The sequence below is a fragment of the Aethalodelphis obliquidens genome, unplaced genomic scaffold, assembly GCF_003676395.1.
Source record: "Aethalodelphis obliquidens isolate GAN/ISIS:26980383/991018 unplaced genomic scaffold, ASM367639v1 scaffold4, whole genome shotgun sequence".
Classification (NCBI taxonomy): domain Eukaryota; kingdom Metazoa; phylum Chordata; class Mammalia; order Artiodactyla; family Delphinidae; genus Aethalodelphis; species Aethalodelphis obliquidens.
In genome coordinates, this window is record NW_020837948.1 from 69,558,287 (window position 1) to 69,577,931 (window position 19,645).

Consider the following 19,645-nt stretch of genomic DNA (forward strand, 5'->3'; position numbering starts at 1 on the left):
TCCGTGTCTACCCTAATACTTGAAGGATAAGTAGGAATTAGCCTGATCATTATGGAGTAGGCAATACAATATAATATTAAGAGTAAAGACTCTGGAGACAGATAATTTGGGTTCTTGGCTATAGCTGCTATTTGTATTTAGGGAGTTATTTAATCTCTCTGTGCTTCACTTGGAGGAATCAACAGAGAATTTATACAAGTTATTACCACTACATGATCTACCTGCATCTATGACTATATACTCTACTTTTCTGCTACTACTACTGAAGAACTTTCCATGCTCTTGTCAAAGGCCAATTCTTCCACAAGTGTATTAGATCCTGTCCCATCTTGCTTTCTCAAGGTCTTCCTCCTGCATCATTAATGCTTCCTTTTTGACTGGAACTTTCTCATCACTATTACAAAATTTGGTTACTTCTACTGTCTTTAAAACAAAACATAATAAAATTCCTCTCTTGACTCCACTTTCCCATGCAGGTACTGCCTCAACACTCTCCCTTCTTTTACAGATAAACTCCTCATAAGCATTATCTATACTTATTCTCTCCAAATTCTCTCTTGCTATTTTTTTTTTTTAATCAGGCTTTTGTTCCTAACACTCTGCAGAACTATTTTTGTCAGGATCGGTGACTTCCTGTTCTTAAAGCAAAGAATTAATTCTTCGTCCTTATTTGACATGGTTGATCACTTCTTCCTCCTTGACACTTTTTCTTTTATTTCCCACTTTTCTGGCTGCTCCTTTTTTGTCTTCATTGTCTCTAAACCCTGTTATAGCCTAGGGGTCAGTCTTGGAATTTCTCATTTTCTTTCTTTTTTTTCTTTATAATTCTTTTCTTTTCTTTTTTTTACTGGAGTATAGCTGATTTACAATGCTGTGTTAGTTTCAGGTGTACAGCAAAGTGAATCAGTTATACATATACATATATCCATTCTTTTATAGATTCTTTTCTCATACAGGTTATTATAGAATATTGAGTAGAGTTCTCTATGCTATACAGTAGGTCCTATTATCTATTTTATATATAGTAGTGGTTATCTATTTTATATATAGTAGTGTGCATATGTTAATCCCAAATTCCTAATTTATCCCTCCCCCCTCCCCTTTCACCTTTGGTAACCATAAGTTTGTTTTTTACATCTGTGACACTACTTCTGTTTTGTAAATAAGTTCATTTGTACCATTTTTTTAGATTCGACATATAAGCGATATCATATGATATTTGTCTTTCTCTGACTTACTTCACTTAGTATCATAATCTCTAGGTCTATCCATGTTGCCGCAAATGGCATTATTTCATTCTTTTTATGGCTGAGTAATATTCCATTGTATATACGTACCACATCTTCTTTATCCATTTCTCTGTTGTTGGACACTTAGGATGCTTCCATGTCTTGGCTACTGTAAAGTGTGCTGCAATGAACATTGGGGTACATGTATATTTTGAATTATGGCTTTCTCCAGATATATGCCCAAGAGTGGGACTGCTGGATCATATGGTATGAACTTCTCATTTTCTATTTACACACATTCCCTGATCTCATCCTGTCTCCTGGCTTTTCAATACCACTTATTTGCTGTCAACTTCCACATTTTATCTCCAGCCCAAAGTTTTCCACCAAATTCTTAGCTTATATACAACTTAATACCTCTACTTGGATATCTAATAGATATCTCAAACTTCATTTTCAAACTTGATCTCATTTTCCCCCCAAATGTCCTCCTTCCAGTCTTGCCCCTCTCAGTCAATGGCAACTGCACTTTTCCAGATGAGGCCCAAAAGTTTAACAGTCATCACTGACTGCTCTCTTTCTCTCACATTGCACATCCAATCTGTCAGCAAATCTCATTGGCTCTACTTTTACAAGAGATCCAGAATGCAACTACTTCTTTCCACTCTCACTGTTACTCTGGTTCAAGCCACAATTAGCCCTTGCCTGAGTTATTACAAGAGCATACTGTCTCCAAGTTTTCTTTATGCCCCCCATCAATCTCTTTGCAATGCAGCAGCCAGACTGATCCTGTTAAATATAATTCAGGGCATACAACTACTCTTTTCAAAACCTTCCAGTGGCTTCCAATCTCAGAGTAAAAGCCAGAGTCCTTACAATGGCCTATAAGGCCTACAAGATTGAGCAACCTATTACTTTTCTAACCTCATTTATTACCTTCCCTCTGGCTCTACTCCAGTCACGCTGGCTTCCGTACTGTTCCTTAAAAACCTGAGCATGCTCCTGCTTCAGGGCTTTTGCACTAGCTCTCCAGGAATGCACTTATCTTCATGACCAGCTCCTTCTACCTTTATTCAAAAGTCATCTTCTTGGGGCTTCCCTGGTGGCACAGTGGTTAAGAATCTGCCTGCCAATGCAGGGGACACGGGTTCGATCCCTGGTCTGGGAAGATCCCACATGCCGTGGAGCAACTAAGCCCGTGCACCACAACTACTGAGCCTGCGCTCTAGAGCCCGCGAGCCACAACTACTGAGCCCGCGCACCACAACTAATGAAGCCCACGTGCCTAGAGCCCATGCTCCATAACAAGAGAAGCCACCGCAATAAGCCCACACACCGCAACTAGAGAAAGCCTGTGTGCAGCAACGAAGACCCAACACAGCCAAAAATAAAAATAAATAAAATAAATAAATTTATTTTTTTAAAAAAGTCATCTTCTCAACAAGGCCATTTCTTTATACTATTTAAAACTGTAAAACCCTCCACAACACTTCCTATTCCCTTTATCTGCTTTATTTTCTGTGGTCATTAACATACTATATAGTTATTTATCTGATTTATTATCTTTCTTCCACCCACTCTCCCACTCCAGAATGTAAACTCCATGAATTCAGAGGTCCTCAATAGAGGTTTATTAAATAAATGAATGAAAAGGGTGAACCGTTTAATACATATCATGGCAGGAAATGCAGCGTGTGGGTACCTGTATTCTGCTACTAACAACTGACAAATACAGTATTCATCTGGACCTGAAAATACTTTAGATTCACTTGGGGTTGACACTATTCACTTTAAGTTTTTTTCTTTCCTTTCCTGTATACAGTGTTTTGTGTATTTATTTATATTTTACTTTACTTTTTCATGGTATGGAGTTCTTATTTTTTACATTTAATTGATATGCAACACTATAAAAATAATTTTTGTTTCAATGTTTGGTTGATACATTTGTTTTAAGGGTGTGCCCCATGGGAGGGTTATGCTAAATTATTAAGATCAGGACAGAGCCATAAAAAGCATTAGAATTTCATTCTAATTCTCTGAAAGTCTCAAACGCTTAAAAATGAGTCACTACCTATTTATTTATAACTTAATTTATTTCTATAAACATTTTAATTCTATATTACTATTGGAAAAAATGATAAAATAGGTTCATTATAAGAAGGTGCAAGCATTATTTGAGAATTGCAAATGTCGCTTATAACACTGGAGAGTCTGTTAAAATAAAAAAGCTCAGGGACTTCCCCGGTGATCCAGTGGTAAAGAATCCGTCTTCCAATGCAGGGGGCATGGGTTCGACGCCTGGTAGGGGAACTAAGATCCCACACGCTGCGGGGCAACTAAGCGCGCGTGCCACAACTACTGAGCTCACGTGCCTCAACGAGAGAGCTTGTGTGCTACAAACTACAGAGCCCATGCCCTGGAGCATGCGTGCCACAACTAGAGAGAAACCTGCGGGCCACAATGAAGAGCCTGCGCCACAATGAAAGATACTTCGTGCCTCAACAAAGATCCCGCATGCTGCAACTAACACCCAACACAGCCAAAAAAAATAAATTAAATAAATAAATATTTTTTTAAAAAGTAAGAAAGCTCAATTACTCCTGGACATTGCCAGTTTATATTCTGTATTTCTTCAAAAAGTCCCTGGTATCTACCCATTTTAATGTTCTTTTCTCATAGTTCTACTATTTTCATAGCTAATAAAGAAAAATAGAAAAGATATGTCCAGGGAAATATTTACACTCACATGCTGACATAAAAATAACTCAATGCCTATAGCTACCATACGTTAGGTATAATGCTAAACCCACCAGGAAGCAAAGGGTCCACTGCTTACAGTGTGTAGCTGTATTACCCAGGCAGTTTATCTCATCTTTCTAGAACTTAGATTCCCTATTAAATGGGACTACAGTGTCTACCTCATAGGATTATTGTGATAATTAAAACAATATAATGATTGTAAAGCAATGGCATAATACCAGGTATACAGGTAAACACTTGACAAATGTTAAGTGATATATAAGATAAGTATTGGTATTTTAGTTAAGGTTCTTTTAGTTTCAAATAACAAGGGTTAACTCAAGCTAGATTTCAAGTATTTAATATATACTTACTGAGCACTTACTATGTGCTTTCCTATGTGCCAGGCACTAGGCTAAGAACTGGTAATAAACAAGGGGAAATTTATAACACAGATGTGGGATGGCACTTAGAACCTGAAGGCAGACTTTCAGATGAACTTCATTCAGAAAGAAATGGAACTGGGAATTGGAAAGTTGCTGAAAACCTAGGAAATATTCTCTGCCTTGCTACATAGGGTTGACTCTTGAACAACACAGGGATTAGGGGCACTGACCCCCTTGTAGTCAAAAATCCACCTATAACTTAACAGTTGGACTTCCATATCTGCAGTTCCACATCTGCAGATTCAACCAACCACGGATCGTGTAATACCATAGTATGAACTTACGGAAAAAAATCTGCATATAAGTGGACCTGTTTCTAACCTGTGCTGTTCAAAACAAAAAAATCAAAACAAAAAACAAACACCTGTGTTGTTCAAGGGTTAACTGTACTTCTCTTTGCAGACTGGTTTCTATTTTCTTCTTAGTAGATAAAGAAGTTTTTTTTCTGCAACAAAGTTTAGATAGTGGATTGAAGATAGCCACCCATGTGCTACCAAGTTCATATGATACTACTCCAGCTTTATGGAAAGACTGCTACTATTTTCTCTTCCTTTCATTTTTTTACCTTAATTCCAAAGTCCTGACAGGGATCAAGTAAGTGTCCATCCTTGTTTAAACATGGGGACAACTAATGGAGTCACTGTAAGTTGAACAAATATTCCAAATGGCATCTACAGCAAGTATTATCCACAATTTATAAAAGAGGAAGCTAAGACTGAGAGGTATGAGTTACTTTCCCACGTGCATGTGGGTAGAGTGCCAGAAACAGAATTCAGATCCTCAGGTTGTATAAGTGCAGGGCCAGCATATCAAAGTGAATGCCTTCTTCAATTCTGCATCTAAGAAACTTTGCTTGCCTCACCCTAGTCCCAGCTCTACTAATGCTTCATAGTTCTTTTCACTATGTTCCCTTACTAAAATGTAGCACCTTCACAACTTTCAAAGAAATGCAAAGTTTAAAAAAAGTTTCATGGATTCAGATTGTAAAAGTTTTTGCAAAGAACATGAAATAATGTTATGTTCTTATTGATTTTGTGTATAAACTATTTGCCTTCCAAAAGACACTACTAAAAGCAGAAACTTACCTTCCCATTCTGTTGGGATATCCCCTACTTCATAGTCTATTTCTCTTTTATTTGCTGATTCTACAATTCTTTTCTCTCGAATAGTTTGTCCTGTAAGACAAAAGTGATTATTACATTTTTAAATGAACCCATGACACAGTAGTTACTACATGAAATATCTTCTCTTTAGATATTACATACCTCCTCCTATGATAAGAGAATTAACAGGGAAAAGAATAGATTCCATTTAGAATTAGGTATATTAGAAAAAGCAGTTTCTAAACTACTTCAGAAATTTTAAATTTCCTACATAGTATGCAAAATTAATTTTGGTAGAATAAGTCTAGATTCTGTGTACAGAAAAAGAGAAACCAATTAATTTGCAGGCCAATAAAAAACATTTTAATAAACAACAGAATGTTTAACTCCTTCAAACTCTGCAGGTATATATATCAGAGGTGCCAGTGGCTGCTGCTACTGCCTAAGGGAATCAACATTCATGGCCCCACTATGGAAAATAATATGGAGGTTCCTTAAAAAACTAAAAACAGAGTTATCATACGACCCAGCAATCCCACTCCTGGGCATATATCCAGAAGAGATGAAAACTCTAATTTGAAAAGATACATATACTACAATGTTCACAGCAGCACTATTTACAATAGCCAAATATGGAAGTAACCTAAGCGTCCATCTACAGATGAATGGATAAAGGAGATGTGGTATATATATATATATATATATATATATATATATATATATACATACATACACACACACACACACTATGGAATATTACTTGGTCACAAAAAAGAATGAAATATTGCCTTTTGCAGCAACTTGGATGGACCTAGAGATTATCATACTAAGTGAAGTAAGTCAGAAAGAGAAAGACAAATACCATATGATATCACTAATTTGTGGAATCTAAAAACTAATACAAATGAACTTATTTTCAAAACAGAAAGACTCACAGACATAGAAAACAAACTTATGGTTACCAAAGGGGAAAGGGAGGAAAAGGAAGGATTAATTAGGAATATGGGATTAATAGGTACAAACTACTATACATAAAATAGATAATCAACAAGGATTTACTGTATAGCACAGGGAATTATATTCAATATCTTATGATAAGCTATAATGGAAAACAATCTGAAAAGTATATATATATATATATATATGTATATGTATAAAACTGAAACACTTTGCTGTACACCTGAAACTAACACAATATTGTAAAACAACTATATATCAATTAGAAAAAAGAGCCTTGATTATAACCTTTCAAAGCAGCAGCAGCTTTGTCAAAATGGTGATTTCAAAACATATTACTTTGTCATTGAAACTTTGATCCTGAGGAAACCAGGTAAGTTTCTATTTCCCAACAGTTAAAAAATGTGCCTGCCTACTCCAGGGAATGCAGGCTAAAACAGAGAAGGTATTGGTAGGTAATGATGAGAGGAGAAGTATGGCTTAACAATGGTCAGAACAGTCAGGGAGAGAAATCTGGGCCTTGCAAAATACCACTTTCTCTTCCCACTCCTAGGCCAACCTTACACTATGCCAAATAGACTGGGTCACATAATTCAAGAAATTGACTTTGTTGACTGCAAATCTCTCTCCTAAACTACCTGAAATTCTACATTAAAAAATTCCTTCGGGAATTCCCTGGCAGTCCAGTGATTAAGACTCTGCGCTCCCAATGCAGGGGGCATGGGTTCCATCCCTGGTGTGGAATTAAGATCCCGCATGCCACAAGGAAGGTACGGCAAAAAAAAAATCCTTCAGTTGAAGACAAGGAAATTTCTAGGAGTGACTGTGCAGGAGAAAGGGAGACACATAAGGGTAGCCTAAGAATACTGAGTGGCTAGTTTTATTTCCTCTGCCTTAGTAATAGTAAGTGAAAGGCTAGAATTTCCTAGACAAGCCATTAATGGCTAATAACTCTGAGATGAGCTCAGGGAATCTCTGCATTTTATTATGGACTCATTTAACTGGGCTGATTTAATCCTAATACAGAGGTTTTCCAAGTTTTATAAAGAGGAGCTACCTTTTGCTTATCTTATCCAATAAATACACAGGAGGACAAGGGATTAGTAGTAAAGTCCCCAGGTTGTAGGGACAAGAATTAGGGTAAAAGGAGCCTCTAACAATGACAGCTGCATTACTCTCATAGCAGAGGCTCAACATATACACATATATTTTTACTAAAATGCTATTTATATCCAAATATATAAACACATCATAATAACAAGTTACCATAAATTTAGCATAGACTAAATTTACTAAAGTATGTTTACATTACAATTTTCAAAATGTTTGAAAGAGTCAAAATATCTGTGTCTTCATATATTCCTTATCTAAATACCAGGATGTAAGTATATCTTTTTAGCAATAACAAGTACAGAAAAGAAAACTATCATCTAAAATACGAAATGCTAACAGATGGCCTTCTGAAAGTACATGTGTGTTCTATAAGCTTTTAAGTGTATGTCAATGAAATTTAGTGCATAGGGAGAGAACAGAGAGGTCTACCATTTCCAGCAGCACCACTAAATGCATATATAAGTAAGTATATCTATATGTCTGAGACATAAAAATTAACTTTTTATTCCTACCCTCAAGTTTATAAACTTCCTTTGTATCCTAAGAGTTTTAAGAATCAAAATTCATACCTATTTTTGTGTATATGGAAAGACAGGAAGAGTAATTCATGAGTTAGTCACAGATAATTGCAGAAAAAAACCTTTGTTTACAAATAGATGACATCAAAGGTTTATGAAATGCATGTACACATCTTTAGCAATATAAAATAAGGCCATTAACTTATTGAATAAACTCTTGGTAATCAGATATGGGCTTTTCCCTCCAAATAAATTGTTTTAAGACTACTCCATTCTGTACAATTTTTATGAATTGGGAATAAAACTTATGCCTCCCACTGAGTAAGAAATTATGCACAAATTGTACACTTGCTCATTCTAATATGCTTTCATACAAGAGTTGTAAAGACAATCCTACTTCTCATAGCAAAATAAATTTCCATCTAGTAAATGGAGCAAATTTAAGTACATACTCAAGTGTTAAAATTTTAGGGTCTAATTTACATTTAAAAATTAACTTAGGGACTTCCCTGGTGGCCAAGTGGTTAAGAATCCACCTGCCAATGCAGGGGACATGGGTTCGATCCCTGGTCCGGGAAGATCCAACATGCCGCGGAGCAACTAAGTCCGTGTACCACAACTACTGAGCCTGTGCTCCAGAGCCCACGAGCCACAACTACTGAAGCTCGCAAGCCTAGAGCCTGTACTCCTCAACAAGAGAAGCCACCACAAGGAGAAGCCCACGCACTGCAACGAAGAGTAGCCCCTGCTCGCTGCAACTAGAGAAAGCCCGCGCGCAGCAATGAAGACCCAAAGCAGCCAAAGATAAATAAATAAATTAAAAAAAATTAACTTAATAACAAAAACTTTTAATCTAATATATGTATAGGTTTAATAAGTCCTAATACAATAATAAACAATTGACAGTGGTGTACTCAATGAGTATTAAGTAAAACACCATATTTACATGGTGTTTTACTTAATATTAAACAATATTAGATTTAATTAAAACAGTCAAAAAAAATTTGAATTCAAGTAGATCATAATGATCAATTGTATACGGATTTAAAGACTGTGTAAGTAACAGTACAATTTCCCAAACTTAAAAAAATTTAAAGCCACCTGCCATTGAACTAATTGCCCTATGACGATAGCAGGTTTCCTATTCCTTTATTTAAAAAAATATGGGGCTTCCCTGGTGGTGCAGTGGTTGGGAGTCCGCCTGCTGATGCAGGGGACACGGGTTCGTGCCCAGGTCCGGGAGGATCCCACATGCCGCGGAGCAGCTGGCCCCGTGAGCCATCGCTGCTGAGCCTGCACGTCCGGAGCCTGTGCTCCGCAACGGGAGAGGCCACAACAGTGAGAGGCCCGCGTACCGCAAAAAAAAAAAAAAAAAGGAATCCATTCAGTTAAAAGAAAAAAAGGCAAGATTCCCTTTCAGGTATCAGGTAGATGATGGGTTTAGGTAAGAGATGGATTTCATCTGTTCTACTGGGTTTCTGGGATAGAGTAAGAACCCTGGACACAGACTCAGGAAAGAGGAGCTAGAGCAGAGTTCTCAACTTCAGTCATTCAAGTGCCAGCTTTGCAATTTTGGTCACACTTTGTAGTATTATATTCCTAATATTTTCCTTTAATTTGGCTTGCTTTTTTCTTCAATATTCACTTTTTACTTTACCTCCCCCCAAAAAACCCCATGAAATCACTGACTAAATACACTAGTTGTATTTTGTGTTCAAACATACATAAAATAGATATATCTTAAAAATGTAACAGGCTGTCTTTTGTACCTGCTGAAGTCATCTTGTAGACCACATTTCGAAAACCACACTGGTCTATAGAGACAGGCCCAGCAGAACATACAGTGATACAGGGCAAAGGAACCAACATACCAGTAAGAAATTCCTGTGGATAGGAAACAGCTGATGAACATCAAAGTCTTGCTTGGATTGTGTTTACCCTTCATTTCATAAAATCCTATGTTATGTACAATCTTATGTTATGTTTGAAAGAAGAGGGCAGAGATCTTAGAAGTAGGAAGGGAGTGGTACTCGTCTGAGTATATACTTCTCAATAAGTTTGAAAGCATGCTAATGTTCTGTATATTCAAAAAATTAAATCAACATGGATGTGAAAGGGAAAAAAAGAAGGAAATGAAAGCAAACTGCAACAAATAAACCCAACTTTATTTCAGACTAATAACATAACCACACTGAATGGGGAAAGAAAAGAAAGTGGTATGTGCCTATGTACCCTTACTTTCAAGAAGGAAAAGAACTGCAAACACATCCTGAACTGTTTGTAGTATGTTTGTTTTCTGTAGTGGTATGGGCGAGGCAGTTCTGAAACTACTCTAGATATATTATATGATTCAGCAAATGAGTAAATGTGTTAATGTTATTGGAAGCAGGGTTCTCATTGTAGAAGGACATACAGATATGTAATGGGGAAAGGTAAAAAAGTACAGGGGTCAGATTGAAACTGGAGATACCAGTTACTCATGATAAATAAGATAGATAAGTATTTATACACAGATATATGTATTTCCATGTATACATATGTATATATTTTCCTGGTTCTATGTGCAGAAAGAGCCTAGAAGCAAAGACCCTAATAGCAATAAGGACCCCTAGAGCCCAAATCTTGGCCTCTACGCCATTATCCATCAAAAGAAACCAGGATTCCTCAGGAAAATGGCTGATTCTAGGCCTAGGGCAGGGTGGGTTCAAGATGAGCCTGGAGCATCTTGCTATGTCAGAAAATAAGAGTTCTCAAAAAAAAAAAGAAAGAAAAAAACAATGATAATAGGGGCCTATCACAAGGACTTAAGGGCTAGCTTCAGGGCCAGCTTAGCTGACACTGGCTAAATCTGGGATAACCTGAGCACCAAAATAATCCAGGAATTATAGACCAGCAATTGTCAAAGTGTGATAGGGAAGTCTGAGGGGTACTTATGACTCTTTTAAGGTGTCTGTGAGGCCAAACCTATTTTAATAATACTAGATGTTATTTGTCTCTTTCACTTTGATTTTTTCATGAATGTACAGTAAGTTTTCCAGAGGCTACATGATATGTGATATAGTAACATACTGAATGAGGAAACAGATATGAAAAATCTAGCTGTCTTTTATTAAGCCACACATTAGGGGATCTGTAAAACAAAACAATGCTACTCTTTTCTCTAAATGTTTCTGTTTTGGAAAGTATAGTCACTTCTGATCAAAAATATATTCTTTCTGTAAACATTTATTACATTTATTAGGGTTATTTTTAATGAATTAAACACTTTTAAAATTCGGTTTCAGTTTCAATGTGATAAATATTAATACAGTTATATATATTATATATATATAATAATACAGTTATAATAATATAATATAATAATATAATATAATAATAATGTTATATATAATACAGTTATATATATATATTAAATCAGTTTCAATGTGATTAATATTAATTAATATTAATATTAATAATTTATTTTATATCTCATAAACAAAGCTTTTTCAATAATTGTGAAGAATTTAAAAGGATCCTGAGACCAAAATGCTTAAGAACTATATACCACTGGAAAAAAAAAAAAAGAAAAAAGGAACCCATAAAGGTAAACTACTAAAGATATAGATAAATAGATGGATAAATAAATAAATAAAGGAGCTGCTGCTTACCACAGTGCTAAAGAGTAAATGTGCAGCAAGTGCCAGAGGTGGAAAATCATCATTTTGTAACCATCTTGATAAAGAATGGTTCTTGCAAGAATCATTAATGGCAGGAGATTCTGTCTTTTGTTTTTTATTTAGAAAGAATTTCCCTTTCCTCTACCTACACTGTGTTCTTACACATTTGAAAGCTGAACAAGACTTACACATTAAAAGGATGGCTGGGTTAGAAATTTATAAAACTTCTAATTTGGTACCTCAAATACTGCCTTCCTAGGGTCTTAGTGATCCTACTGATGAGTAAGACCCTTGACAGGTACCAGTCTGAGGCAGGTGACACCAACGGTCCAGAAGAATGAAACAGCAGACTTAGACATCTCTCCTTCCCTGGGCCACTGCTCCTTCCTTAATCCATCCACAAAGGCCAGGGAAAATATTTAAGCAGGCTTTAATCTTTAAATTTTGAAGCATCGGAACTCAAAAGGTATCTATTATTGTGGAAAAGGAATTTTCTTCCATCAGTACCAAATCAAAGGTGAAGGCCTATATTGGTCGTGACCCACTAGCATGTGTGATCTTGGTGAGGGTTTTCAACCAGCTGTCTACTTCCAGCCCAATATTTCCCACTGGTGGGGCACTGCGAGGAGAGATGAATGGAATTCAGAGGTGACTTTGGGGTGGAAAGAGAGATTGGGCTGAGTAAAGTGACACATCTCTGAGACAGCTATCCCCCTGAAAACAAGCAAGATTCAGGCCTTTGATGCCTGACAGGAGCCCTTGGCTTGGAGGAATGGTAATGAAGTAGGTAGGATGGCCAAGGTAAGACCCTTTCTGTCTGACTGATGTCTGGCCCTTTACCCCAGTGGCAGAGATCAGTGCAAACCAGGTGATAATTCTAAATCAGTTTGCGTGGTGATGTATAAAAGACCGAATTTTGCATACGAAAGGAGGCTTAGAAGTGTCAATGCATAATATATGAAAGCAAGGGCTATTGAAAGCCAAGAACCATACTACGTATGTTAGATTTGGGGACTTTAAACCTTGTTATTCTGAACCCTCGTAAATTTTTTTTAAAAACATCAATTAAGAGTACTAAAATAAGAATCCTTACACTGAAAGTCATTTTCCCATATGACTTAAAGCATAATTCGACTGAAGTTACTCAGATGTAGCATTTTTTTATTAAGAACCTGCTACGTACCAGGCAATGTTTAGGTGCCTTTCATATGTTATCTCTTATCTTTAAAACAATCTTTTAGAGATGAGGCAAAAGAGGCATTAGGTGATGAGATTATCCAAATATACATGGCTAGTTAAAGTAATATAGCCAGTATTTGTACCTAAGTATTTTTCTGGCTCCCAACAGTACGCATTTTCCATTTAAGATTTTAAAATTAACATTTACAAAGTTTGCACATGGTATCATTACAGATATCCAATTAAAAACTAACATTTTATTCATAACTATCATAAGCTATTATTTTCCTAGAGTGATCAAATGAGGCATTCCTACTTGAAAATGTGATGAGTCTATAATTTGACATATTCTACATATATTTATGTGAGCATGGAAGACTATCTCAGCAGGTCTCAGCAGGTAATACTTTTTTAAAAGCAATTAAAGAGAACTTCCAGATAAGCTTTCAGAATTTTTAAGACTGCCAACTAGTTCAATGGACTACCTAAAATCTTATTAGCTTCCCCATTCTTACAGTTTTCCCATAAGGAATCTCAGCTTCTTCTATCTTAGAAAATCCAAAATTATTTAAAACACTTGGCTATTCTAAAATGCTTTATATAATATGGTTTAACTTTTCAGGACCCAAAAGCTGAAAGGTCTTAAACTACACCCAGAAAAACAGCAGGAAAATCCCAAGGGACCTATTTCCTGTATTAGCATAAACATTTTGTGGCAAGTTTATAGCACACCAATATTCTTTTGTTTAAATCTGACTTCATCAATTTTTCAAAAGCCATCAATAAAATTTAGGTCTGAAAGTACATAGGAAGAATATCACAATTTAAGAAAAAAGATGAATCTAATGCAAATTGTATCTGTGCTTTCCACATGGACAATAAACTCTTATTTACTATTTATTTTTTTAAGAGTTCCATAGTAATATTATAAGCAAACAAAAATTTAAAGTTCCAAAATGTTATTCAACCAACAAATATATATTAAAAGTCTATTACAATAATCTAGAAAGATTCAAAGTCAAAAATTAAACAGGTTTTCTGATTTCTGATTCTAGTCCCAAATCAAGCACATACGTCTTAGAAATGTCTAGTATTTTACTTCATTTACTGCCTTTCCATTACTGTGGAAATCAAACATTGAAAATTATTATGTTTTTAAAAATAAAAACACTTAAATGTTATGTAAAAAATCATTTATTTTCTAAACTGCAAGGAATTTTTGATTCTCAGAAAAAGTGTAGCTATATTTCTCTTGCCCTTCAGCCCCCAAAAGAGGTAATTATTAAAAAGAAAAATTCAAATGATGGATTCATACTATTTAGTCCATGTAACAATGTGTTCACTTTGAAGAGCTGAAAGAGAAGCAGCTATTTCAGGTTTTCATTGATGTGTAGGAAATCAGTATCTTGAAAGTACTTTATTCATCTAATACATTCTACAGTTCTTTGTAAAGCTAAATTATCTTCAATGTATAAAGTATATTTATATTGAGAATTTGAGCATTTAAGAAAATAACACAAAAAACTAACATTAGGTGATTCTGCTGTGATTACATCTGAATCATGACAGATGAGTTAAATGTCTTAAATACACATAAAAAAGGAAGGAAAATAAAGGGGGGGTAAAAAATTTTGTAGCCTAATTAAATAGGCTTTAAGCTATTATCACATGGAAATTCCAGGTTTTAAAAAGACTATCTTATAATGAGGAAATTTATGACTGACTGGAAAAAAATTTCCATTTTATAGTGAAAGTTGCTAACTAAACCAAGCAAATTCCATATGGTACACCCTTAATAGAAAAAGGAAGAGTATTTTCTCCTCTCAAAATTAGCAAACACTCACAGTGTGGTATAAACCAATATAATCAAGTATTTGATTTCCACTTTGAGAATCCAACTTGAACACTTGGGGCTGTCAATAGAGAGGTAAAGAGAGAAACTGAAGGAATTAATTTTTAAAAGTGGCAAATACTATCAGAATTTAGAGAATTATAAAGTTATGCCACTTGTAAAGTTTGGGCCTAGCCCAAACTTTATTTTCACATTTGAAATTTCTAGATCCAGTTTCACAGAAATCAAATAGTACTTGGTCATCTATCAAAGATCTTAAAAGCAGGGGCTTCCCGGGTGGCGCAGCGGTTGAGAGTCTGCCTGACAATGCAGGGGACACGGGTTCGAGCCCTGGTCCACGAAGATCCCACATGCCGCGGAGCAGCTAGGCCCGTGAGCCACAACTACTCAGCCTGCGCGTCTGGAGCCTGTGCTCCACAACAAGAGAGGTCGCGATAGTGAGAGGCCCGCACACTGCGATGAAGAGCAGCCCCCGCTTGCCTCAACTAGAGAAAGCCCTCACACAGAAACGAAGACCCAACACAGACAAAAATTAAATAAATAAATAATGAAAATTTTAAAAAAAAGAGTAGCCCCTGCTCTCCGCAACTAGAGAAAGCCCACGTGCAGCAACGAAGACACAATGCAGCCAAAAATTAATTAATTAATTAAATTTAAAAAAAATATCTTAAAGGCATCAAGGACTGCACTGTTAGCTACCATTAGTAACTCATAGAATATATGACAGTTTTAAATATGGATAATTTAGTGAAAATAAATAAAGTACATTTTGTGATACATTAGTCTTAATTTTAAAATATACATATTTATTTATTAGTCCATGAAATTACTAATACCCTTCATTAATCTATTTAATTTGGTTACCATCAGGCACTACTTACTAATGAACAGAAATCTATTCTGATATAGAAAAAGACCACATAATCATTTAATAAAACCTGATAATCATCAGCTTAACAGGAACTGTACACGTAATTGTGAACCAGATTTCTGAGTATACAAATTAGGCTCAGTTGGTAAGAGGCAGAGGTGTCAATAATTTTCAAACTCTTGTCTCTAAAAACATCTTCTTTAATGGAGGTCGAATTTATGAAACTGTTCAAAGCAGAGCTTCTCTGGTTGAGGCAGGCAGGGGACACGGGTTTGAGCCCTGGTCCGGGAAGATCCCACATGCCGCGGAGCAACTAAGCCCGTGTGCCACAACTACTGAGCCTGCGCTCTAGAGCCTGAGAGCCACAACTACTGAGCCTGTGTGCTGCAACTACTGAAGCCCGTGCGCCTAGAGCCCATGCTCCGCAACAAGAGAAGCCACCGCAATGAGAAGCCCGTGCACCGCAACGAAGAGTAGTCCCTGCTCGCCAAAACTAGAGAAAGCCTGCGCACAGCAACGAAGACCCAATGCAGCCAAAAATAAACTAAATAAATAAATAAATTTATTTAAAAAGACAAAATTAGATGACATAAATTTTACCTTCATTCTCTACTCCAGATTCACTGGTAGAAAGACACGCTAATAAACTGTGATTTCACCAAAAAGAAGACTGTTAGGAGCATGAAAAGGTAAGATTGGTCTCATTTTGCTTGTCAGGGTTGCAATAAAGACCATTCATTCTGCTATTTTTACCTACTTATTCCTTATTTTCCATTGATATTAAAAAAGATAAAGAAAAACAAGTTACAAATAGTGAAGATCTGTGAAATGGTAATATTACTTTAAGATGGTTATCTCCAAAATTACTGTGTACATAAAAGTGGGGACTGCCTCTATTCAAGAGTATACTGGTAATGCATGTCAGGATATTACCTACAAAAGAATCAAATAATTGGACTTAAAAATTCTGTTTTAGTAGTAATAAATGATAAAGCTTAATATTTTTTCCTACTCTTTGCTACTTCTTTTTAAGTTTCCAGCATCTAGAGATCACATAATTTAGTCTAATTTAGCAACATATCAATAACATTTTTTAATGCGGTTTTATTTATCAGTATTATCTGACTCATTTAGAAGATGAGCAGAATTATATTTATTGAGCAACATTTATATGTATGGTACTTAGTTGACACACTTCCCACATCCTCCTTTCGCTCTGGGCCTAGAGCAACTTAACTGTTGTATGACAACAGCACCACCTATTGGCTGGCAAAGGGATTGGAATAATCCAAAATACCACCTGCTTCCTTGCCCTTCAGAAAGACTAATGGATAATTTGGGCTCTTTTCTTCATTTGTTATTAAACCCACTTGAAAAAAATTTCAGCTGAGTTAAACCCACTTGAAAAAAATTATTTTCTCATATATATCGTCTCTTTTTTTTCTCCTTCATGTCTCCTGTTAAAAACCTGTAGAGTTATTGCATCTCTCTTGATTCCATTGCTAACCAATGTGTTTTTGTTAACACGCAGTAATTCAGATAAACTGAGGATTAAAAGGGTTTTGTGAATTATTCTGGAAAATGAAATGTCATTTATAACACAATTACTGTTGAAAAATTTACTGAATTTAAGCAAGCTGCTTATGTGGAATTTTGGAATTCAAGTAATTTGTAGGTTGGGAACTTGCTATAATACAAAAACATAAAAAAGCATTAAGACTCTCACTGTAGTTTCCAAGGCAAATAAAGAAATAGAATTCTGATACAAAGCAATATTGGATAGACCTTTCCCCCTTTTCAGAGCTGATGAACATCTATCTGCCTTGTCCTGTGGAATTTGAATATTGCACTACACACAGTGGAACACTCAAAAATGATGAGATGTATTGCTATTTTGCAGTGGCTCATTAAAGGTACACCAATGATATAGGAGAGAACATTAGAACCCATTATTTTAACTTTATCTCTATGATGAAAATAACCACAATTACATCTATAACCCTAACCACTTAATGAGCTCCAATCATGAACTTGGATGTCCTTACACTTCTGTTACGCAGAGTTCTATATCTTTCTGTAATACATCCTTAGTATCTAGCCCTTGAGGTTGTCCTATCTTCATGGTAAGCCCTATAAGTTCTCATCAGTGGGAATTTTGCACTGAGGCAGAGAAACATGTAAGATACCCCAAGCTAACTGATCAATATGAAGTCATTTTTATTGCCAGTACTAATCAAATAGCAAAGGGTTTTGTCCCTTGGCCTTTTCCCTGTATCTCAGTTCTAGAAACTGCTCCTGAAATCCTGATTTGAGCCCAATTTGTTACAGGCAGGGAAAGGGGGCTTCTTTCTGCCCCATATACATTGTAACCGTAACTGCTCTCACCTATCTGGACAGAGCCTATTCTTGGTGGAAAGACAGACCCTACTCCCTTACACTGATTCCATGGTCTACTGAGACCTGTTTATGGCCTAATGTTGATGTCAACTGCCCAGGTTGCCAAGACCTCCTTTTGTCTTGCAAATCACCTGTCCAGGACTCTTTTATTGGCTCCCCAGGACTTGGAAACCTATGGTCCGGCCTGTTTAATCAGTAGTTATGACATCTACCTCTCCTGAGCCTCAACTGCTTTTCCTTTTAAATCTCTCAAATCTTTTGATAGTACTATTACTTTACTCATTTCTTAATTCAAAAACTTCACTTGTTTTTACAAGATGAATATACTTAACATTTTTATGGTTAAATTGGTCAGTATTGTGTTTTTTATCACAAAAATTTTTTCAATTTTTAAAAATTTTAAACAACTTCAATTGATTTTACTACTGCTCCCCTCCCCAACAATGCAAACTTTCAACAAAATACATATACACATATTTATCTTCCTCTAATTTATTCTTTTTATCTCATTATTACACCACCACCCTCACCCAGGCCCTTCTTGTTTCATGCCTATATTAATAGAAAAACCTCTCTAACCATACTATATTGATGTCAATTCTTTATTGTTCAGAAATCCTTTCTTTAGAAAACCATTCATTATTCCATTCCTTTTGATCCTGTTCTGTCCACTGAGTTTGGTGGGGCTATCACCCCTCCATCTACAAGTAGGAATGTAAACTAAGTCTGGCCACAGTATTACATCCTTTTAGCCACAAAAAGTATGTCAGGGATGGGCACATGACTCCAGCTGGGCCAGTAAGCATGTTCCTAGAACTTTTGCTGGAGCTTCCAAGAAAGACTCTCAACCTCTGTGATCATGAGCTATAAAGACCATACAGACCTGGAACTGCTGAGGCCAGCTACGCTACATTGTGGAGAAAACCTACCTATGAATGAAACCAATTGGGAGGAAGGTAGAGTCATGTGATAGAGAGAACACACCCTGATGACTGAAGCTATTTTTATTTTTATAAATCAAAAATTAGTCATACTCCTCCAAAATAGTTGTACAGACGATTGATCTCATAGCCATCGTGAAGTTCTGACTGGAAGGTTGTCCTCTTTTGAATCAGCTGCTACAAAGCTCAGAGTTGCAAGCCTGTGTGCCACAAATACTGAAGCCCGCGTGCCAAGGGGCTGCGCTCTGCAACAAGCGAAGCCACCGCAATGAGAAGCCCACGCACCGCAACAAAGAGTAACCCCTGCTCGCCACAACTAGAGAAAGCCCGCTCAGCAACGAAGACCCAATGCAGCCAAAAATAAATAAATTTATATATATATTAAAAAAAAGAATATGCAAACATATTAAAAAAAAAAAAGCTCAGGGTTGCGTTTGTGGTCCACTCTTAGAAAATGTGCAGGTAATTAGAGTTTATATTAAAGCCTCATATCTGGCTCCACTATTCCCTCACCCTGATTTTACTTTCTCCTTTCACTGCAATTTTATGCCTCTATCTTCATCTTTGAGTCTTCAATCTCATGTCTTTTCTGGAAGAAGGAAGAGAATGATCTTATAACACAGTTTTACTGTATCACAACT

At 36.1% G+C, this 19,645-nt stretch overlaps 1 protein-coding gene across 1 annotated transcript in view; it reads right to left on the reverse strand.

The window, feature by feature from the left end:
- NDUFAF2 (NADH:ubiquinone oxidoreductase complex assembly factor 2) overlaps positions 1 to 19,645 on the reverse strand; it is a 184,327-nt gene that overhangs the window by 71,331 nt on the left and 93,351 nt on the right. Inside the window, exon 2 of the mRNA XM_027101052.1 lies at positions 5,500 to 5,589. Within this exon, the coding sequence (XP_026956853.1) occupies positions 5,500 to 5,589 (90 nt within the window). The remainder of the gene's footprint in view (positions 1 to 5,499; positions 5,590 to 19,645) is intronic.